Source organism: Aristolochia californica, unplaced genomic scaffold (assembly GCF_029961685.1).
Source record: "Aristolochia californica isolate CCGP_79_NKW_82.1479 unplaced genomic scaffold, dmAriCali1.0.hap1 SCAF_6, whole genome shotgun sequence".
NCBI lineage: Eukaryota > Viridiplantae > Streptophyta > Magnoliopsida > Piperales > Aristolochiaceae > Aristolochia > Aristolochia californica.
Genome location: NW_027182257.1, coordinates 41,043,610 through 41,068,050, shown reverse-complemented (window position 1 = coordinate 41,068,050; position 24,441 = coordinate 41,043,610). Strand labels below are relative to the sequence as shown.

Genomic DNA, 24,441 nt, shown 5'->3' with positions numbered 1-24,441 from the left:
AAGAGAGGAATTCTAGCTCTTGGGAGAGAAGAAAGAAGAAACCAAGGGAAAGAAGTAAAAAGAAGAAAAAGAGGGGGTGTGTAGACGAATTTGAGCCAAAAGGAAGAGGCTTGAATAATCTACCCCATGCATTGAGGCTATATTTATAGTTATGTGAAGGTATTTACAATGACTACAATGCCCTTAGGGCTACATGCTTTAAAAAGAAAAAAAATATAAGGGGATATACACCAATTTGCATAATTACAATTTTATGTCATTTCTATGAAAGTTCTCCATATTTACTAGACATACCACCCCTACACACATGGGTGTCTCTTAACACTCCCTCTCAAGTTGGTGTTTGTAACTTCACTTGCAAATAATCTTGACCAAGAAACTTGTGTATTTGAAAAAGAAATTTTGATTGTCTTGCTCTGAGTCATTTTGTTTTTGTTCATATCTTGCTAGTAATCTTCATTTTGTTCTCATATTGTCTCCCCCTTACTTCAATATTCTAGCCTCATAAAAGTTGATTACCACAACATGTGAAATTCTTCATTGTTGGTTACCTCTATCTTGTACTTTTTCTTTTACTTCTCCTCCTCAAGTTAGGGATCTCTTTGTTCTTTACCAAGAGATCCAACTTGCACGAGATAATGGATCATAGTCTGAAACACACTCCGGTCAATTTCAAAGGCGAAAAAATAACCCAACTTTAGAGAACAACAAAGAGACTATTCATTTTTTATGGGTAACTAAAACACAAATCACCCTTTGGGTGGGAATATAAGACTCGACTCAAGTTGGATATTGGGCACACTCCTATACTTTTAGGCAGTAGGTCTATAGGCATTGCTCTGAAGTGATTTTAAAAAATAAAAATTTAAGAAAATATTTTGAGGAATTAAAGGTGTGAATAAAAAGATAGCAACTCTCATACTTCAAATGGTAGGAAACACATAATGGAATTCTTCATACATCCAAGTAAGAAGGAGACGCTTTTAGACCAATAGATGGATCAAAAGTGACCAAGTTTGACTCAAGTGGGAGATAACAAATAAATAAACTCTTCTATGAAGTTGATGATTGAGGAAACTTTAAAAAAATCTTTAATAAGAAAGTTTTTAATAATGGAAACTTTCTAAAAATAGACTTCTCTAATAAGGCATTTGCTTTTTAACACAACTTCACTAATTTGCAAAGAAAATATTCAAAAGATAAATTCTAGAATAAGAGAGGTTTTAGGACACTAAAATTTGGAATTTAGACTGACCAAACAAGGCTTTTAATTCAAAATTATCAGACTTTAACAAAATAAAATTAAACTCATAATGAGAAAATCTTCTCTTCAAGAAAGTAATGTAATGAGAGATCAAACAAAAGAAACTTTTAAGGAAGGAAAGATACTCAAGTTGGTAAAATCATGACTAGATTTTGAAAACAAATAGGAAACTCAACCAAAAGTAGCAACTAAAAAACAATAGCAAACATTTCGGCTTAAATTTGGATTTTCGGATGCAACACGATACCAGCATGACATTTGATTCTTCCAATGTGGATATCTCTCTCTAGAAATATTAGATTGAGAAACGGTATATGGGAATAGAATTAGACTCACAAAGCTTTCTTTTGAGATATAATTCTCAATATATCCTCAAAAATATTGGTACAAACCATTTAGGAATTTGAGGCATTTTTTCGCTTGACCTTTGCTGCTTCATTTAAAATTCAAGTGAATTTGGTAAGGTCAAGTGACCTAGAGTACAAAGTTAGACATGGAGAAGTTAGGTCCATTGAGGTACAAATTTAGAATGGGTGAATAAGTTTTAGGTTTCTAATCTATACCAAATATTTTATTCTTTTGTTGGGCAATGTATGATCTTCATTTCAGATGAGATTTTTTTACTTTTTTTATTTTTTTTGCAATTTGATTTCAAACTTAGGTTGAATACAATTAAGAGCAATCAACACGAGATTTGAAACTAATATTCAATATTAATAAGAGCAATCAACACAATTAACACACTTAGATTTATAATGATTTGTAACCCAAGCTTAGGTTGCTACATCTACTCTCAAAGTGTCTCTACACTCAGGAGTTAAATCCACTAAGAAGGCCCCCCAAAGCCAATGATAACTTTGCCTACAAAAGAACTCTATAAATGTACAATAGGCTACATATGCATAAACACAAAAATGGATTTTTATAAGAGCAAAACTACGTTACGCAATCATAGATCCGTAAAGGGTTTCCTCACTAACTCAACCTCCACCAGTAAGACTTTTTACTTGGTTTGAGTCAAGACTTTTGCTATTTCATGCAAGGGTTACTTGTTTAAAATTCAACTTTTATATATACAATGCTTCTCAATTAGGTTGATTTTACAATACAAATTCATAACAAAAATTACACCCTCCTAAATGAGCCACAAAGTAATAAGCAATTCATTGATTCCAAAGTTCAATTATAATTTGCAAACCCAAATTAAGATTTCAAGTAAAAGCTCAATTTAGAAACTAAACCAAAGCAAATATCCATTTTCAAAAGAATAGTTCGTAGTAATTTGTGAAGTATGCTAATAATTTTAAAACCCTAGGCACATGATCGACTTGGAAATCACTCAAGTACTCATAAAAATTTGAAATTAAGAGTTCTATAGTATTTTGATTCTTCTACAGTAGTTCAATCAAATAGAGATATGAAGTTTTAAAACAAAAGTTTTTTTTAGATAACTACAAATGTTTTTACAATCTAAAAATATTAATTCTATCACAAACTAAAAGCAAAGCAACTAATGATCTAAAAATAAAGGTTTTATGTTACTTAAACACATAAAAATCAGCTCAATTATTATAAACTTGAAAGTCATAGCTCAACTAGATTTGCTAGAAAATGGAATATGATTTAACAATTGCTGGAATCAATTCTAGCATGAATTTAGATTGACATATAAATTTTTTTAAAATAAATCTTAAGTACTTAACCTTTTGAAAAAGTCATGGATTGAATTTATAAACTCCCGAATTTCATTCCAAAGTATGAAATGCTTTTGAAAAGGGTTGTGTTCACTATGGTAAACTTAAATCATGAAATGAGGTAAAAAAAAATTTAAGAAAGACTTTGTTGTCCCAAAATAGAGCCAATATGTTTATGAAGTGACTTTTTGTGCTTTTTGAAATCCCTAAATACTTGATAAAAATCATAAAAAAAAAATACTTACAACGTGCAACTTCTGTTGTTAATTACATCAATAGCTCATTTGAAAATTTTGGAGACCTATTGAGATTGAATCCCAAATCTGCTTTTATGCATTGCTAGAAAAATCAAACAAAGTTTTGCTTCAAGGACACCTACTCTGCTTTTTTTTCAACAAATTTTACTTCAATCGCCATTTGTGACAAAATTTTGTTTGCATAGAAGGATTTGTTCAGATATTTTTGCTCCAAAACCTTTTCCATTGTCAAAATGTGTTGGAACGTAAATTTTTATTAAAGTAAATTTTATCTAGAATTTTCTTCTTGACATAATTTGTTAGAACATACTTCTTCCAAATAACATCCAGCTTTCAAATTCTGCCCTTTGGGACTTTTTGCAATGATTTACTTATTTTATTTAATGCTCTAAGTTTGTAAGGCATGAAAGTGGTAAGTAGTGGAGCCTAATTAACACCTTACACTCTGTTGCAGATCGACCTAATTTTGCTACGATATATTAACTACTGTTTTATTAAGGGTAGTTTAGGGATTTCATACTTGTAATCCAGTAGCCCTAATTTTCTCTTTATATTTGGGGGAGCCGTTGTTAGGGTTTTTATCACTCGGAATAAGATTATCAAGGAGAATCATTTGTTGCGGTTGAGAGATGTTAGAGAAGTACTTTCTCATGTAAATTATTTCATCATTATAGTGGAACTGCAGCGACAGAAGACAGAACTAAGTTTCACCTTTAGGTGAACCTATATAAATCTTGTGTTATTTTCATGCTTGTTTTTTCCCTCTTCTGCGTTTATTATTATTTTTTTCGCTAGTTTGGAATTAGGGTGTTTAATTCCTAACAGAAACTTGTCCAAACTGCACTGAAAACACTCGGTAAGAAACAAATTTGTTTGTTATCATCAAAACTTAGTGAAAACAATATTTTGGGAATGATATCCTCCCAATTTGTGAGTTTAAAAAGAGTTACCTGAAATAGAAAGGGCACGTTCAACCATTTGAACCTCTCCACCCCCTTAAAATCCAAGTCGACCTGGTTGAGTCACTGCTTGACCTACTGGGTTGAAAATCCATAGGATCTAAGTAGTCTATCTGACCATCCAATCCGACTCGACCCCTTAAAAATCTGGTTCAACCTGGCCAAGTTGCAAGTCGCCCATTGGATAAAAAACCATGCACCTACATGGTCTAATTGAAATCATCATGAAAAGAAAAGTATCTAAACTCAAACAAATACTCTAAATCCATCACAAAAAGAAACAAAGTATTCAAACTCAAATATATTAGAAACCCTACAAAGATCAAACAATAGAATGGAGTAACTAAAAAGGAGATGAGTAACAGGCCTTTCCCAATTCACAAGTTTCGCATTATAACCATAACAAAGATCGACACAAAGCAAAAAAGAGCTCATGGTGCACATCTGATGAAGGATGACTAAGCCTCAAATGCCATTGGTAAGGTGAAAGAACTCTTCATTGCCGCAAGTGTTTCTCCATAAACACTTTCCATGTTGAATAGGCCTCCAAGCTGATATCCTCCATCAATCATCTTCTGTCTTAAGTTCCCTGTTCCCTAAGAATGCAATATGAAGGATAGAAGCTAATTAAATTTTTTCATATGGTAAACTTACTAAAACTAGGGAATATAATAGATCAAATGATAAAGACATGGGTGGAGTGGTAAGTACTCCTTGGACTCCAATGGGTGACAAAGACTGATCATAAGCCAAGACCAGAGATGAGATAAAAGGAGATTATCAAGGGATAAAAATAATATAGGATTACCTATATGGTGGACATATATCACTGAATCGGTTACCCACTTATCAATAGGAGAGCCATGAAATTACCATGCCCCCTACCTCCGTTTCCTTCTCTAATCCCAATTTAGCATTTGCGTTTAAAGCAAACACCATAACTTTGATTTCTTGTTCCTACTTTAGTTTCGACGATGGGCACATGTGGACTCAAAAGGAAAGGTTAGCACAAAGGCACGAAGTCAAGCCCTCGATGCCTTGATTTCAGGCCCAAAAGAGTATAAGAACGAGCCATTTATAGCTCTTGACACTATCTTTTAGTATCCCAAACTTCTTCAGTCAAAGGATTATACCTCATAGTCTCTTGCCATATTGCATCCATTTCACCAATATGTTCAGTTAAGAGTTTTAGTAACTCATTGTAAAGTAAAAGAAATTAGAGCAAAGGTCATAGAGGTTTTTATCTTATGAAAATCTCTTCCCAAGAATTACTTGATTACTCAGACTCGGTTCATATAGTTTCACAGGCTGGAAGTAAACTTGTGAGAGATCAATGTTTTTCTGTTTCACATTTCATGGCGGAGAATTCTGACCCAAGGCTTTGGTCTCTTAGCTTCGGTAGAGCTATCCTAGATGCTGCTCTTCTTCAAGCTCTTTGATTATAAATTCTGCATTTTACTGCTCTTCGATTATAGTAAGAAGGGATGCTCTCTGGTGGTCGTTTCAAGGCTTTTCGGACCTTCTAGTCTGGCAAAGTGGCTCAGACACTTTTGTAATAAGATCATTGCTTATCATACCTCTTAGAATCATGTTCCACGTTTTCCCAATTATTTAACGGATCAATCGTGCTACTTAAATTTCCAGGTTATCATTTGAAGCAGCAATGATGATGTGCTATATTGGAACATACTACTAAATTGTCTGAACCATCCTTCATATAAAACCCCTAAAGCGAAAAAGAGTATTCATACGACTAAACCATCCAAACACGTCTATCATCAGTAATGACACAAGACAGACTCACAAAGTAAGCAAAAAAAACACATGAAGAACAGAAATGATCCTTATAAAAGTCATGTCATAGACACAATCCTACCAAGTGAAAAGACCTGGCTTTTCACTCTACCCTACCAAACTCGATCCTTCTTAATCACTATCCTTGCTTAGCATGGTCTGCACGATCATTTGCCTCCTGCACCTTACCAATTGCATCAATCACAAAAATGGTACTGATCAACAAATTCACAAATCAATAATCACATTTTAAAATGGATCTATATTATCAAATACCAAAGGCTCATCAACATTAGCAGTATATTACTAAATGGTGACCAGTGACTAGCAATAACTTCAGTACTTCATTCCACTTCCTATCTGAAAATTTCATAATTATACCAACATATAAAAGCAATACAATACAAGCACACATGTTGATACAGTTGTACACCAAATATAAGACAGCATTTGTTTTTTTTAATTATAAGTTACATGCACCCCCAATATGTCCACCACCTCGTGAAGCTTGAGCTCAAGACCTCACATAAAGAAAACCCCATATGACCATTGAGCATATGTCAAAATTGGCTTTTGGTGTCTTCATAGAGAGTGAAGTTTTCACTGCCCTCTGACTAAGTCGTCCAGAAATCTGGCCAGGAATGCAATATTCACTTGAGACAAGAAAGAAATGACCAGAACTGAGGGAAGAGTGCATGTAGATAGCATTTGAATTGTTGAGTTTTTTGGGTAGAGCCCAATTATATCCCCAAATGACTAGTCACTTAGGAGACCTATTGCTTAACCTTATAACCCATTAAATTTTCATATCATTTTTTAATGTGGGATATTTTCCCACACAACACTTCTCCTGACGTCTAGGTTTACACATAACGGGCCTGAGACTTAGGTACAAACTCTCTAATGGTACAGATAGACTCCTTCATGGAGCATACAACACACAAACTCCTACCTCATGACGCCCACAACATACAGAGACTCCTACCTCATGGATCCCACAACACAAATTACAATGAAGAGCATAAACTGGATCTTAGCCTACACATACAACCGGTTCTGATACCATGTGGAGTTTTTGGTTGAATCGGTTCCATCCCAAAATGAATAGCCACTTAGGATGCCTATTGCTCTACCTTATAACCCATTAAATTTTCTTATCAGTTTTCATTAAGGGATCTTTTCCCTCTCAACATGAATACATTTAAGTCATGCCAGATTTAGGGCACAGACATGTCAAATATAGAGAAGAATGAGTCCTTCAAGCAATTCGTGTGTTCTACCCAAGCTAGACTACCGATATTAAGTTTGAGCTCTTGGTTCAAATCCCCTCGGAAGAGGGAGAAGAAGAGGAAGAACAAGAACAAGAGATTGCATCTTTTTTGCTATCACAAAAGCACTCCATAAGCTACTTAACACATTTGACATCATACAAGTACAATTTCAAATCTCCCCTAGTGAAAGTCATGAGTTAAGTAAATTGGCCTAAATTTGTGAGAGGAAGAGAAACATCTAAAGTTTATGCCTAATATTTCCATCTAGGATCAATGTACTTCAAAATCCTTTTATGCAAAAGCTCCATCCATATTGTTGGGAAGTTCATATCATCCCTACATTAGTCACTTGACATATGTCACAGGACTGTCACTTGCATCAAGGCAATCCATGATAAGTGCAAAATAAAGAAGACCAAAAGGTAATCCTTCCTAACCCCATCGAAGATTCGCATATAGTTATAACATTCTTTCCTCCTAATACTCACCAAATTAGGGCTCTTAACACTTGTATATATTTTTTTCTCTCTCAATCAATAGTGACTGCTCAAAAGTTTCATCTTACTTTAGCTTCTTCATATGGTAGAAAGAATACATCGGTAGTTTCTCTCTTTTCAAGAAACCAAATGATTTCTTATACAGTGGTGATGCACCACTACTTGTCTCCATTTCTCCCGTAAATTCCACTACTTCCACAAGTAATTCATTTTTCAGTGCAGTATCATCATGCTTTTAGTCCATCTGTTTGGGCCTATTAAGTATAAATTACAAAAGAAGACGAAGGATCACTATCATTTATTTCATTACCTGCCCCTCCTGGGTGTTGCTCCCCATCATTACCATTGGACGGTTTGGAGTTACTAGAACTAGCAGCAGATGAAGATTTTGTCAACATCGCATCCATCCTCCAACATATTCCGCACAGGTAGTCCATCTGGAAAAAAAAAATTAAAATGGTTAGGAAACTAGGATTCCAACATGTTGCCAACACTGAATTGAACAGTTGAAAACAAACAAATCTGAGGAACTAGTGAACAACATACAAGAAACATGTAGCAACAGAAAGATAAACTTGAAAGTATAAATCATCACAAAAAATAGTATTGAACCATACACTCACAATGTAAAGCACAAATTAAAACAACGGATTACTGAACAAGAACTAATATGTAATTACCATTAACTGAAGAAAGCAATTAGATGTGAAATAGATTTCATACATCAATCTCTGGGAAGTCTTTTGCCATGTTGACAAAAATCGGCAAATGTAAAAAATCAAAATTTAAATTGGACCTGATAAGGTATTTTGCTTTAAAAAATCATTAATTAAACATATCCATGATACGGATGAGTAGCACATCTATTGATACACAAATCGGTCATTACATCAATACACGCATTGTGCAGCGTAGAAAACCTTCAGGCAAATTAACCTGCTAACAATTTTTTAGCACAGGAACTAACTTGAATAAGGATATAAATGCCAGGTTAAACTTGATTACGGATTAAAATATAAAGGCAGCTTAGACAATTGGATATAGTGAACTAATTAAAGAGTGCTCAAGTAACTACTACATGGAGAAGCTTAGACAAGTACATTAGACGCTGTACACTATATAGTGAACTAATTAAAGAGTGCTCATGAGACGGTTTGTTATACAATTATATGACAATTGGATATAATGGGTATAACTAGTATGTTATGCTGGATCTCAAACTGAACCAATATCTATATTTGGGTACTGTACATTTGTTGAAAGAAATCTGACTATGTGGAAGAATAAAGAAAAAAATTAACAATAATGTTAGAGCTAGTCCACAGGAAAAGTATAGAGCTACTACTCCATTACATATGAGGTAATGTGGTTAAAAGTCTCTAGTACAATATTTTGGTATATCTGTAGACCACACAACAAAGATGGGATGTACTTACCAGATAACCATCTTTTTACTAGTATCATTCTTAAAGTTGGCCACCTATTTTTGTCAGAGATGTGGCACTGAGTGGAAAGACATACTTCCAATGATTTAAAGACTGGTTAGGAGGAATTTTAATAAAAACATTAGCAAAAGTCATTTTTTTTTAAATGGACATTAGCTGTAGTCATTCTCTTCACATTGTAGCATAAAGGCAATACTTTTTGCTTTCTGAACGCTTATTATACACACAACACTACTCCTAATACCCCTGGTGAGGCATGAACCAAAGACACCACCAAATATAAACCCTTCCACATAGATAAAAATCCCCCCATGTGGCCATTGAGCCAATGCCCAAATCCACAAAAGGCAATACAATCTGGCAAATACGAGCTGCAGACAGAGCCACAAACAACTCAACAACACCAAGTTTTCTTTTGTACAGAAACTTTTCAATTATGGAGAAGGGCAAGGACTTAATAATGAACAATCAAATTGAACAGACTTCTGAAACTCGAGCAGGTCCTGCAGCAGGGCAAAGAGGACAAGGAACATTATCCAACATTGCTGCCAGTAGAAAAGAGGACAAGCAGTTCCTTCATTCATTGTTCTTCTGTCATTTTCTTCTTCAGGTCTGGAAAAAGGAACAGGGGTCACCCCTACGTGTTCCCACTCTTCTAAGAACAGTCCAGCACCCATCTCTCCCTAACACAGCAACCTTGATTCCTCCTATCAAGTGCATCTCACCACCAATGTCCAAGCCATGCATGCACACTAGAACCTCCAACAACAATTGAAGACAATCAAAGTCAAACTTTCCTAGGACTAAAGCTCCCAATTACAACTGAATTGTGAGTCACTAAATTGGAAATCACTTGATAGTAAAGAATTTCAGAAACTAACTTAGACAGAAACTACCAATAATGGATTTAAAACTTCCAGACTTTCCTAAATTGACTACTAATAAAAGAAACTACAAACCAAAAACTGTCCTAAAGAAAACTCTCCTAATTTGAACTTGTTAACAAACTAGGAAACTAATAAAACAAGACACCTGCTGACTTTCCCTTGATAGAAAGTACTAAAAAAGAGTACTTTCGGAAAAAGTAAGTTATTGCCTTTTCAGGCTCTCTTTCCTTTTCTGCTTCCTTCTTTCATAACCTTCAATGGTTTAGGATGACTTAGTCTGTCATCAATGTTTTAAGCAATTTCTTCAATTAAATACTATGTCATAATGCTGAGGACAAGAAGCATAGAAGTTGAATAATATTTTCGATAAACACAAGTAGAATATGAAACTATCAATAATGTTATGGTTTAAAGTAATGACTCGATGTTATGTAACCCCAACTTGAGAAGTTAACAGTATAAGGGGCATTGATGAATCTGGACAAAGAACTTCTTTGACAGTTGCAAACCCTGTAGACATTCAGGTAGTGATACACAACCAGCAATCTCTATTTCTTGGCATCTTTTCCAAGAATTTTTTTGTGGGATAGAGTACAGGACAAAATCATCTGCATTCAATAGATATCATCATATATTCGACTTCAAGTATATTTACAAAGCTTTAGCATTAACCCCCATTGTCATCTATCTACGGAAGTTAGGCATCTGTGCTCTGTAAGCGTGGGCATCCAACTATGGCAATCAGGCATTTATGATCTTTAAGTGCTAATTTGAGGTATAAAAGGGAATTTGACTGGAAAGGAAATTTTGACTAAAATACAAAAAGAAAAATTTCCCATTCATGATGTTTTAGTTCAGTTAATTATTGTTGTCGTGTTCTACTTAAATAGGGAAAGCATCATAATTATTGATAATAAATAGATGGTGAACAACAAGAGAAAATGTCTATCCTAAGAAGGGCCCGCAAGCATGGGACTGCATGCTATCAGAACCTCCAAGTTGTTACAATGGCAGTGTTGCTGACTGCAGCACCCATGGCCTCTGTGCCTACGGTGCTGACTGAAGTGTCAATGCAACTTGTTGGTACTTCCTTGCATTGGGCCCCTCAGCCCATCACCTGTGATCTCCTCTCCCATGATCCCTCAATCTAACACATCCCCCTCACTATCGGCGACTGCAAGAACCATGTACCCCTTTGGGACTTTCACTCCAAATCCATCACACACTTCTTGGCTTAGGATTCGCTTTTGACTTTTTCTAACAAATCCAAACCCAGGGTGCAAGATCTATGATGGATCTCCATTCATGGGCCATCTCTTCTTACATTGTGGAACACCGCCAACAGCTAATGCATCTGCATGTATGAGGCATCCCTTGAGTTTTTACTAAATCACTATGGCACAATAAGCCCTGGATTGAAAAGAAAAACCCTAAATCGTTGAGAATAAGAAGCGAGAGAAAAAAAAATGATAGTGGAAACCGTAGGCATAGTGAAAGTGAGCTAGAAGAGAGAAGAGGGAATTAGATGATGAGCCATATGAGCTTCTTTCCAGAATTTCCCTCCTCTCCCTTTTGCTTAGAGTTTGAGGGGGCGAAAGGATTTGCCAACTTAGTGAACACCAATTTTCTCTTGACCCTCGTTACTTTGCTTAATGTATAAATTATGTTGCTCAATTAGTGGTACAACTTCTCCGAGCAATTGAAAAAGAAAAGAGATTAATGATTGTTTTCTTGCCTTTAAGGTTAGCTACATTCCTTTTCATTTCATTAGATTCATGATATGGCATTTTTGTTACAGAGATATTTATCTCATTGGTTACCCCTGACAGAGTCCCCTTATTTTCCTTATTAGCACTAATAGACCCAATGTAAGTCAATTTACCTAGTATTGGCCTTATTCTACTCTTATGGCCCTGAGATGGCTCTAAACATGGCAATTGAGTTATAGAAGCCCCTTCCCATTATGAAGAACAATGCCTTCTGTTCAATGTAGAATAAAATTCTTGTCATGAATATCCTCCCAAGTTGCTTTAGCTTGTCATTAACCTTCCCACTAGACAAGCACTTGTTTGATAAACTCATAATTATCTTGCCTTTTTAACAAGTTGTAAGGCAATGCTTGAGTAGTTTGAAATAGTGGTTGTGCTAGCACGTGTGACCCACAAAACAAGAAAACCAAGAGAGCTTACAGTGAAAATAGAAACTGGCAAAAGTAAATGTGTTCTTTTAAGAGGAACACTACTCTCTTCTAGATCTATAAGTAAGATAAATTAGGCGAAATCTTGACTATCAAATTTAAAGTCAAGGAGCTCATATACTTCATTTATTTAGAACTTAAACGAATCAGTCTAAGAAAGCCATCTATTTTTGTTAAAGAAAACACATTCTTAACATACTTGCAGACTGAATGTTAGGGGGAAAACAAATAGCTATTTTCTTAGTAGGAAAAGAAAACATTCGAAGGAGATCTATCTTAAGACCAGAAGAGGAATGAGAGGTTAGGGGGCCAATTTCTGTCTCTCCACCCCTCTTCAACTAGACCAAATATTGCATTTATGAACAGGTACTAAGCCATGCTATGCAGAAGCAGGATACCAAATTCATGGGCAATGGAGAAGTTTCAAAGGTATTTGAAGATATGTCTACGGGAAAGTACTTAAGAATACAAGGCATTTCAAATGCTTAGGAAGGAAGTAATAGATAACAAGAGGTCTACAAGTGGATATTGAAACTACCCAAGTGGGAACCTCATCCCTAGGCACAACTAAGAAGCAATCGATTAGTCCAATAACCAGAGCTCAAGGTGATGACAAAGAAGCAAAAAAATTTATTTGAATTTGATTGCTAGTTCATGATCTAGGATACAAAACTAAGGTCCCTTCAGGTTGACCAATGTAATGATATAGTGTTACATAATATTGAAGGATTGATGCAAAACCTATAGACACGAAAGAGCCCGAAGACCTTTCATGTTTATGAAAGGAGGTTTCAAGTTATAGAGAGCTGACTTTCCTAATTGAGGCTTAAATTTTTAGAATAGAAATAACTAATTTAGAAGACTCATAAGTTGCTACTTCCTATTTTAATTTAAAATTTTAAAATATAAATTTAAAATAGTAGCAACTTGTTGTTTAGTTTAAATTATCACCCTTAAAAAATATAACTTGCCCATTTTAGTCCAATGAAAGTTGTAATTCCCTTTCCAACCAAAAGTCTCAAGTTCTAGTGAAGTTCAAAAGTAGCAAATCTACAAATTAGAAGTTATTTCCTGTTTTCAATTTCTTATATAAAAAGTAGGAAATATATTTCGCAACAACTTGTTAAAGTTTATTTCCTACGATAAAGGAGCGGAGAAATTCCTAAATTGGTGACTTATATGCCAACGAAAGGCCTAAGTACATAAGAAGAAAACATCTTCTGTTATTTTTATAATAATTTTTTTTATTGATGGAAATTTATTCCAGTTGTGGTGAAATTAAAATTTTCCTAAACCTAAACAAATTCTACTTTTTGCCCTTGAAGTTTTTATCCATCAAACTTTGAGTTCCGATTGTAGGTTTCTAGTCATTTGCTAAACTTTAGGTTATCAACACTTCGTAGGAAGCTTTCAACTTCAATATTCTTCAAATCAAAATGTGGCATCATTGAATAAGGTAGTTGGTATCACAAATAACCTAATCCACCACGACCAAACCAAGCATACCAAAATTGACTGACATGCATTTCAAAAAGAGAAATTGACTCGCATTTGGTCAAGATAAGGAAGCTTCAAGTGAATTTTGCATATTATACATCTAGTCCACATTCGCTAGAAGCTATGCTCCCAAAGGGTGTGCATGTGTGATATAAGAGTTTTTTAAAATGCAAAAAATCAGGTCCTGTTTAAAAAATCAGGTGTTTTTCTCCAACATCTTTTTGTGGAGAAAGGTCATGTTTAGTTAGGTTTGTATCTCTCTCTCTCAGTAATATATTTCACACTTTTCCTAAAAAAAAAAGAGTTTTTTAAAATGATTTATCCGTTCTTAACATTATTGGTATCTGTGTTCCACATCAGGAAGAATATTGCCCAACAAGTTAAAAGTAGCGGCTTGAAGTCGTAGCGGGTAGGGGTAACAAACCTGTAATATGTGTGAGTTTGAGTTTGAGAGGGTCAAAGGAAGTTGTAGTGCATGCATGTGTACTTTCATATGAGGAGATGAGTCTAGGTAGTGGAATATCCAACTGACTCCAAACCACTTGTAAGCTCCCTCTAAGCAGAAGTTAATAAAAATCTAGTTCACTCTATTCCACACCAACCTCTTCACTCTAATAAAAGCCTTTGACATTTCCATAACCCAAATAACGATATTAAGGGTCACCTCCAGGTTTAGAAAGCAAAAGTAAAAGTGAAAACACTCCTCTTAATGGCCCAAAGAAGTTTTTCACTTTAGGCAATGGGATGAACTAATGGACAATCTAAGAAGATATCTGACCACGACACAAAAAGCAAAATTTTGAGGATTCAAGGGATTGCAAGACCATAATTGAAAAAGAAAGAAACTCCTCAGGAGTTCTTTAATTGGAATCATGAGATGTAAACTTAATGTTATCAACAACACGACCTATTTTTTGTCTTCCATAAGAGAGTAGAATTCAACGGTGTTTAAGATTTTCTAAAATTGGAGATGATTCCAACTTTGAAATTGCTATCTGCTGCAACGAAAGTAGGCTTCAAGCCAGCATTTCGGAACTCTGATAGTCTGGTGTAGAGCATGTAGAAGATATATTTTTATGAGAAAACTTATTTAAGAAAAGGAAATAAACCAGCTCAGAAACATCACTTTTAGATTGCCTATTATTGGTATGTATCAGTGAGAAAGTCAAACAAAGGGCAACACAGCAACCACCCACTCTCAAGTCAGCAGTTGTCTTTTTTAGGAGAGTCATTTTTACTTTTTGAGAAGGTGAATGGGAGTTTCCTTAACATATGAAGGGGGATAGTACAATGAAGCCAATCCAAAGAGGGGCGGCATCTAAAAAATAAAAATTACATCTTTATAACGAAAATGCCCAGAAAAATAAAGACAGCAAACAACAAGATAAAAGCTGATTTCTAATTTCCAGATCTCTAAGAAAGAAACCCTCCCGAGTGAGACTATCAGCTAGAGAGTTGGCCGATCTCAAGGTAGGTTCCACAATATAGTTTGCTGCTGCACCAAACCGAAAATTTCCTCTTAAGTGAGGAACAAGCCTCCAAGAACGGTCAGTACAATTCTTGCACCAAGAAACAACAGTACATCAGTCTCCCTTAACAATTAGCAAGTTGACCTCAGCTTTGGTATTACTAATACCGTGAATGAGACAATGCGTCACAGCAGAAAGAGAATCAGACATGCCCATGGGTCCAGCATAAGAGATAAGCTTACTGCCATCATGAACTCAAAACACCCAGCAGGCCGTAGAACACCACAAGCACTTCCATCGAGGTTGAGTTTAGTTGATTCCGTAAGAGGAGGAATCTACTTATTAAGACTGATCAGTTACGGTTAGCAAGTTCTAAAAAGTTGTTTGTCCGGAGAAAGTGTAAAATGAGTAAAGCTGTTGTTAGCAAGTTCTTTCCTACCAGCTACAGAAATTCATGAGATGGATAGTTAAAAACTCCTAGTTAAATTTTAAATAGTTAGTTAAGTCCAAGGAAACTTTATGCTAGCAAAGTTACTTTAGCTAACATCTATGGCAGTATTTTAAAAGGAAACTCAGTTCTAGGAGGTGATTTTAGATGTAAGATTGAAGAAGATTGTTGTAACTCAGGTTGAAGATAGTTCGCACTTTATTTTCTTCGTTTTTTTTGTTTGCCAAATTCAATCACAATCCACCTATATCTTCTAGACTGTGCTTTGTTCCAGCACAAGGCTTTGTTTAAGCTCACAATGTTCAAGATAGTACAATACTGAGATTCTGCAATACACTGAGAGGTGACAATGAAATGGGCAACCATTTAGACAAACTTGAAGTGCAATCATAAACATCCCAGCATTCTAATTGAAAGTAGATAAGTGGCACAATTGAAGTAACAGAGTTATAATGAATTAATACCGAAAGCCGCATACTACAACTAGCAGAAACTAAAAATAGAAGGTACTCGATGTAAATTACGTCAAAAACCAGAAATAAAAGCTACTAAAAATAGAAGTAATTGAAAGTCAGTGACATGCCTCATTGGCTGCTTCCATGAAAGCTGCAGATTCGAATTCTACGATGCTCTTCTTATATCTGTACAGGTAGTCACCCGAGAACTCATTCTCAGGGAAGTACAAGACGCTTTTATAAGCATCCAATCTACACACATGAACAAACAGGAAAGATTAATATGAAATAACACCCCAAATAAATTAACTGATCTAAAAAATAAATGGCAACAACTTTGGTTCATGAGAAGAAGTAATACCTCATGATTCAACTTTAACATAAGCCTGTACAACCACAGAACCTTATCTCAAATGTGGCTGTCATTTTTCTTTATTATTTCTTGTTAAAATGGTGAGATAAGAGCGATTTCGGAGAGAAATCAATGTTACGCGTAACGTGCACCGTTAGCTTCAAATGTGCTATCGTGCGCTGTTGTTCGAAAATGAGCCGAGATCTTTCTCCGACCGCCATCCCCGTGGCCGGTGACCGGAACCCTCGACGGCAGACTTCTGGCAAGGATGCCGACTCCTTCTCTGACACCAATCGACAGAAAGAGGTTGACTTTCCGAGAATTCTGAACCAAAAAAACGTCAAGCAAGACGTTCGGAAACCTTGAATCTTCCCTCCGACGAGCCAACAGAACCTCCTACGGAAGATTTCAAAGCCACTTGGAAAACGATCTCCTAGCGAAAGAAAAGGAACCCCCCTTTCTGTTTCAGCTACGGAAAAAACAGATTTACAGTGGAGAAAGACGCCCGGAGCTCTGGACAGGTGATTCGCATCTCAGATCGAATATGTCCTTCATCTGTGTTCCGATGGAAGCCACTTCAAGCTTTGCTCTTCAGTTCCAACAAGTCAAGAACGAAGCTAACCAAACCCGTGAACTTTGGACACAAGATTCGATTTTCTTCCTGTCGGTGAGCTCCTTTCGGGGACAAAGAGAGTGTCGTGTCGTCCATCGGCATGGCTCAACAGTGCTCGCCAAGATCTATATTCCCGAGGCCACAAACTCGGGATTTGGCTGGAAGGAGTTCGAAGAAGCCATCTAGAGCCTCTCTCCGGCGCAAACTCTAGCAGGGGGAGTCCCCAGATCCAGCAGCACCCCCCCCCCCCCCCCCCCCCCCCCCCCCCCCCTCCCTCTCTTATCTGAGCCCCACCAATGACAAAACACTCCTCTAAGCCCATTTCTCCCCCCAACCAGCCCTCCCCTTCCTTCAAAATTCCCTAACCCCCTTAACCCAGCCATGCAGAATTCAGATCACCATATTCCTACACACCTTCTTCCTTCAGAAAAATCCAAATCCATCCGAACTTACTCGATAAAGGGCGACAATCTCTGACCCGCTCTATCCTAGTCCACACCTCCCCCAATATCGTCAAATCCAGCATCCTTCAATGGCTGACTGATGAGCTTCACCTCCCCTACACACCCAGAATTTCTTATCTCAACCCCCATTCCTGGCCTGTTCACTTTGAAACCTAGCAAGAGTCTTCTATGGCCCTTGCTCTCACATCCCACACCCCCTTGGGCATCATTGGGATATCAGAATGGCTCCCCTCGACTCCTTCTAGTCAATTTGGGCAATGGGCTACAGTCACCGGCCTCTCGGCGGAACTATGGCACAATGAGGTCTTCATGAGCATCATCTCGGAGTTTGGTGACATAATTGCTCTGGACCCCCTTACTGAGCACTGGCATCGCCTAGATGAGGCCCGGATCCTCATCAATCCTATTCATCCTTACGAAGGACGCTACTTTCGATGCATCATGATGGATAATGCCCGATTCTGGATTTCGTATCGAGTTGGCAGATATGCAATGTGACCTCGAGTCCTACAACTAAATCCAGAGATTCTCCACAGCCTGTCTACACATTGAGAGTAGCAACCCCGACCTCTTCTCCCCAGAAGAGGCATCCTGAACCAGCTAGTCCTACAACTAACGCTGACTCTATTCCAGCTACCTCTTTGGTTACCCTATCTAGGAAGACCTTCACTTGGTCAAACGGCAGACAGCTCCCCGTCCTCTCCAAGCTTGATCGTTTCTTAGCTAACAACGATTGGCTTCAGTTATACAGCAATGCCATAGGCAAAGTCCTCAATAGAGTTGTTTCCGATCATTGGCCGATTATGGTAGATACCCACTTCGGCAGTTGCCAACCCCCCCTCCTCCTTTCAGATTCAACAATGCTTGGATGGCGGACCCCTCTTTTGACTCCTTTATCCAGTCCTTCTGGAAGAGGATAGTGGTGGTGAGAAGAGTCAACCGCATCACCACGCTCAACGTCAATGGTGAGTACCTCAGATTGCTCCCTTATTTCAGACTCGCTAGTGAACTTTTTTGAAGAATTATACTCTGATGGCCAGCTAGTTCGCCCTTTTTTTGAAAGGGTTCATCTCCAGGCTATTCCTTCGGCCGTAGCTAGACTCATTGAGCTCTCTTTCTCCAGTAAGGAAATTGAAAAAGCAGCATTGGGTCTTCCTTTGGATCGTGCTCCGGGCCCAAATGGTTTCAATGGGGAATTCTATCGCCGATGCTAGCCCTTCATCAGAGACGATATTGCCTGCATGGTCCACTCGTTCTATCAACATGGCATCAGATATAGGAGCATCAGAGCTTCGTTTATTGCACTCATCCCTAAAAAAGAAAGGACAAAAATTCCCTTTGACTTTCGGCCAATCAGCCTCACCACTAGTGCCTACAAGGTGCTTGCGCGCCTCCTTGCCAATCGCTTCAGGGCGGTTCTCCCTATTGCCATTCATCATGGCAAGAGTGTTTTTATCAAGGGAAGAAATATATTAGACTCGGCCATGGCATGTCACAAGTTCATCCACCATTTCAAGGCTTTAAAGCTTCCCAGATTCATCCTACAGCTTAATTTTGAGAAAGCCTTTGACAGAGTTAAATGGAAGCTTTTGGACACTCTTTTGGGAAAGATGGGATTTGGGGAAAAAATGGCGCTTTTGGATTCAAAGTTGCATCTCCTCTGCAAGCTACTTCATTCTTCTCAATGACACGGCATGCGGTTATTTTAAGGGATCCATGGGGATAAGACAGGGAAACCCCCTTTCCCCTTTACTCTTCAATGTGGTGGTGGAATACTTATCATCTTTGATCTATTCGACCAAAAATATGGGTTGGCTCCTGCCCACGACGGGCTGTGCAGCCTTTGACATGTCGATCCTTCAATTTGCAGACGATACAATTTGCTTTGGGGTTGGTACTATGGATCAGGTCCAAAAACTGTGTGTTGTATTGGGACTATTTGAACTGGCTTCTAGTCAGAATATTAACTGGAAGAAACCACCCTCCTAGGCTATCATATCGACTCACCGGTGCTTCAAGGTATGGCCGACTATTTGGGGTGCTCAATGGAAAATTTGCCAGCTACATATCTTGGACTACCACTCTTTGACTCTCGGCCTTCGGCGACGCTTTGGTCCCCCCTCATTGAGAAAGTTGAGAAGAGGCTAGCTACTTGGAGGGGCAAGCTTTTATCTACTGCTGGGAGACTCATTCTCTTCAAGTCTTGTTTGGCAGAACTGCCAAACTATTTATTATCATTCATGCACTGTCCGGCCTCCGTTTGCAACAAGATTAACGCTATCCGTCGACGTTTCCTCAAGAGAGGATTAGAGGGCACATTCAGATATCATTTGGTGAGTTGGAAGGATATTTGCATGCCCCGCAGTTGGGGTGGTTTAGGCATTCAGCCTACGATGGAGATGAACAATGCCCTTTTGCTCAAATGGATATGAAACTTCAACATCAAGCATAACAGCCTATGGGGCGATATGGTCAAGTTCTATCCTCAACCTTCGGGTGCCTGGTGGAGGGAGGATGTCGCTACTCGCCTCCTATCCCCGATATGGAAATCAATTCAGAAGTTCATACCAATATTCAGAGATGTAACTTCCTTTCACACAGGCAACGGAAAGACCCTCCTCTTTTGGTCGGATGAATGGTGTGGCCCCCGCCCCCTCTCCAAGGATTTCCCAGGGCTCTCTAGGGTCGCGAGGGATCTCTCTTGCTCAGTGGCTGATTCTTGGAGAGATCGCTCATGGAGTCTCACATTTCACCGGGGATTAAATGATGAGGAAACTATGATTTTTTGCTCTCTCCTCTCCAGACTCAGCAACACTTCTATTCGTGAGCATGCAGTTGATAAACTGATATGGAAGTCCAGCATTAATGGCCGATTCACAGTTGCATCCGCCTACTCTCACATTAGAAAACAAGATTACAGCATGCATGAGCACAAGGCAAACCTGGCACAGAGGCTCTCAGTGCCTAGTAAAATCAAATTCTTCATGTGGACGGCCATCAGGGAACAGATCCTCACCTCTGACAACCTCCATAAAAGAGGTTACACAGCCCCTGATCTCACTTGTCCCCTTTGTGGTGTGTGCGACGAGACAGTCCAACATGTTCTCTTACATTGTGACTTTTCTTGGTAAGTGTGGATGAAGATATTTCAAAAGATTGGTCTCCAAATGGGGCTGCATCAGGACCTTTTCGGAACCGTTGAGATGGTTATGGGGATATGGCTTCCTAAGTTGGGCAAGATAATTCTATTGGCATGCCTTGCGCATGTCCCTTGGTGTATATGGCTCAAGAGAAACAACCAAAGATTCAACTTCAAGGCTAGCAACCCGGATAATATAGATTCTCGGGCAGTGGGCCTTATCTCAAGTTGGCTACATTCTAGAAAGGAGTTTGCTTATCTATCGGTCGTCTCCCTTCGAGAAAATTGGGGTTTGATAGCGCACATGGTAGGCCCCCGTAGGAATCCGGTTATGGCCACCTAGGATCCTCCCCTTACGACTGTACCAAACTCAATTTTGAAGGTAGTGCTTTAGGCTGTCCTGGGCCGGCTGGAGCTGGTGGTGTTTTCAGAGACAGCAGTGGAGGCCCTTTTCTATCCTATGCAGGGTCGGTGGGTATTGTTGATTCAAATACTGCTGAAGTAAGTGCTCTTCTATTCGGCCTCCAAATCTTTAAAGAGCGGCTTCAAGGCAAGCTGGTTATCGAAGGCGACTCAAAGACTGTCATCAGCTGGTGTTCGAAAGATAGCTCCACTCCTTGACGCCACTAGCCAATCACTGATTATATTGCTGACAATGTGTCATTTATTCATTGTAATTGGAACCTCGTTCATAGATCAACCAATTCTTAGGCTGATAAATTGGCTAAATTCGTAACCTCCCAGCAATCTCTTATTGTTTGGGAAGGTTTCCCCTTTTGTAATCTGCTCGTTTGAGCTCTCATAATAAAATTCAGCATCATTTCAAAAAAAAAAAAAAATGGTGAGATAAAAAAGTTGTTATAGGGCTAAGATGAGGCTAAGATGTAAGAACAAACAAAATGATAGATAATAAATAAAACAAAAATAATGCATGTACTGATAAAGAATCTAAAAACAAACAAACAATACAATCACCACAAGTTGTTGTGAAACAACTCTCATGATGTGGGCATCTAAGATCACACTGATACATTGAAAAAATCAATAAAAAAGAAAACTAACAACAGAAGAAAAACAAAGAATATACCCATTGAATTGAAAGTGAAATTTATTTAACCACCAAGATGAATCTTCATTAATTTTGATCTCAATTTTGCTATCTCCTGCATTTTGCTAAACCTCTAATTATCAATGATAATTTTTTTTTTAGAAAAGTCACTTTCTCATTATCAATGATAATACTCAAACATGGTCCTATGATGTAACCTAATCCAAATATTACACAAGTTTTCACACATTGAAATATGTCAAAACTCTAAATATACCCATGGAAACCCTAGCAAGCCATCTACAATGGTATAATCATGTTTCATCTCTTCATTCAATTTAAACATGCCACCAATACAAAATGGAGGGCCACCTCCCTCTCTCATTCATCTCCAAAACAAGAAGAAAATGGATCACATCCACTTCTCAGTTTTTAGAGGGAGGAAGTGGGGCAAGACCTTCCCCATCTTTCCTTTCTCTTCCATGTGACATAGAAGCCAAAGTGGAGAACACCTCCCTTCTTCTTTCCTTTCTCTCTCCCTTCTCCTCTTACTCTTTTGTATGAGGTACAAAGTAAAGGAGATGGGATGAAGACACTTCTGCCTCTTCCACTTTATGGAATGTTTGAAGGGGGGGGGGGGGGGGGTTGGTAGGCCCACCCTTCATTTTTCTGCGTGAAAAAAGCGTAGCAAACACTTCCTTTTACCTTCTCTCATGGTAAGACAAATCTCCATTTGCAACAAGAGAAAAGGAGAAGGAGGTAGGCTCCTGTCTTCTTTCCATAAAAGAAAACTATGAGACTAGGTAAATTTTTCCTTTTAAATTTGTTTATTTTTCAATGCCTAGATAAGAGCGGTATAGTTATATCACAAGAACGAAACACCAAAGTTAAAATGTGTTATGTGTCCATTCGAGTCTTGTTATGCAGCATCAAAAGATATTACATCCAATAGGTTATGTTTAAAATATAGCAAAATTTATGGATACACTTGGAGGTTAGCACTAAATTAATTATGTTTCCAACAAGAACATTTTGGCTTTCTCTAACATTTATATCTATATCTTTTTTTTGGGACTATGATCAGTAACATACACCAGATCACAGTCCCACACACTACACATCTGCACGCCCCTGCCTGCGAAACTTCACAAAAGTTTCTTAGATCCACGAACCTAAAATTTTCTCACGGAACGCCATCAAAACCAGATAAACTAGAAATGAATAATACTTCAAATATCTGTACTAACACTGCATTGACTGCTCTTTGTCTGTCTTCGACTGGGAAAAGAGTCCTCCAATCATTGGGGTCCGGTTTGGGGTCTGCGTCAGGATTCTTGTTCGAGGCATTCATATTGGGGTTCGGGTTCCTGTTCGGTTCCATTCTGTAGGCTGCAGGTATCCGCTTCCTGTAAACTGAATAGCTGAAATTTCAAAAGGAAACACACCAAAGGATTAATAGATACAGAGAAACATAAGATATTAACAGATTCTCCTATCTAAATTATCTATCTCATTCTCATCCTCCCAAAGACCAATCTAATTCGACCTTTGGTATCGATCGAACCGAGAGTATGAATGAAATTGACTACACGACCAAGAGAATGGAAGAAGGTCACCGAAACGTACCTGGAGATGTTCGTGTCTCTCGTTGAAGTCGAAGGGAAGGGGAAAAAGGAAGAAGAACAAGGAAAAATCCGCCGCTCTTTCTCCCTTCTCTACCGTCAGATTATTGTTCTCTGCCACATGTTAAAGAGCTTCCGAGCCTGCCACCAAACAGTTTGACGGTATACGCTGGATTGTCATCAATTTCGGTAACTTTTCGACTCTGAGGGCTGGAGTCGACACAACGTATCTTGTCTCTAGCCGCGACTCCATTTACTGCATGAACGTTACAACTAAGGAGTAATGATGTTTATCAACAGCCTCCTGCGCCTCTGCGAAGTGGAGGATCAATTTCGGTAACTCTTCGACTCTGTGGGCTGGAGTCGACACAGCGTATCTTGTCTCTAGCGGCGACTCCATTTACTGCATGAACGTTACAACGAAGGAGTGATGATGTTTATCAACAGCCTCCTGCGCCTCTGCGAAGTGGAGGAAGATGGCCAACTGTTCTGAGAGGGTGATGCAAATTACGATAAAACCAAACCCACTTTCAATAAGCTGTAGCCCGGAGGTTGTTTGTATTTTCTTAATTTACCTTCAGAATTTAATTTAAATTAGATTTTCCGTTATAAAATTTATCTTTATATATATATATATATTTATTTATTTATTTATTTTTTATTCTCCTATATATGAAAGTATGCATATAGAAACAAAGAAAATTTAAAAAAATAAAATTAATTTAGTTAAAACTATTAAAGGGTAATTTGATAATTTTAAAATATATAGAGAAATAGTTTCTCCCATTTTTGGTGAAATGGGTAATATAATAATTGTCGGGTAAAGAGATGAGCAATGGACTACCCCTTACTTGTTTTGTTTGTTACCATTTACACTCCCATATCGGTAAAGGTGGCAAATCTTGACATAACTTAGCAACCGTAGCTAAACTCAATCTATTTACTATACACATGTATATTTTAATTAAACTATATTCATATATATTAACAAAAAAACGAACAATCAAGAAATTTATGTAATTTATTATATAAAGGTAATTTGATTATAAAGAAAATACATTAAAAAGAA

General features: G+C 37.8%; 1 protein-coding gene across 2 annotated transcripts; it reads right to left on the bottom strand.

The window, feature by feature from the left end:
* Positions 1 to 5,879: 5,879 nt before the first annotated feature.
* On the bottom strand, positions 5,880 to 23,767 carry LOC137935198 (mediator of RNA polymerase II transcription subunit 15a-like). 2 transcript variants are annotated; one of them, XM_068779889.1, is made up of 5 exons: positions 23,377 to 23,767; positions 22,998 to 23,171; positions 16,263 to 16,386; positions 8,047 to 8,173; positions 5,880 to 6,146 (listed from the first exon to the last, which is right to left on the bottom strand). In XM_068779889.1, the coding sequence occupies exons 2-5, from the start codon at positions 23,129 to 23,131 to the stop codon at positions 6,136 to 6,138; spliced, it is 396 nt and encodes a 131-aa protein (XP_068635990.1). In that variant the 5' UTR covers positions 23,132 to 23,171; positions 23,377 to 23,767; the 3' UTR covers positions 5,880 to 6,135. The 2 variants fall into 2 exon arrangements, with proteins under 2 accessions (XP_068635990.1, XP_068635991.1); XM_068779890.1 differs by lacking the exons at positions 22,998 to 23,171; positions 23,377 to 23,767 and adding an exon at positions 16,496 to 16,573.
* Positions 23,768 to 24,441: the final 674 nt, after the last annotated feature.

Bases quoted from the DNA above. Each gene is read 5' to 3' on its own strand.
- LOC137935198 (XM_068779889.1), bottom strand. From the start codon at position 23,131: ATGGAACCGAACAGGAACCCGAACCCCAATATGAATGCCTCGAACAAG. The intron at 16,387-22,997 runs GTTAGTACAGAT...TCATGTGTGTAG, and splicing joins CAAAGAGCAGTCAATGCAGT to ATTGGATGCTTATAAAAGCG. The intron at 8,174-16,262 runs GCATGTCACTGA...TTTTTTTTCCAG, and splicing joins TCATGGAAGCAGCCAATGAG to ATGGACTACCTGTGCGGAAT.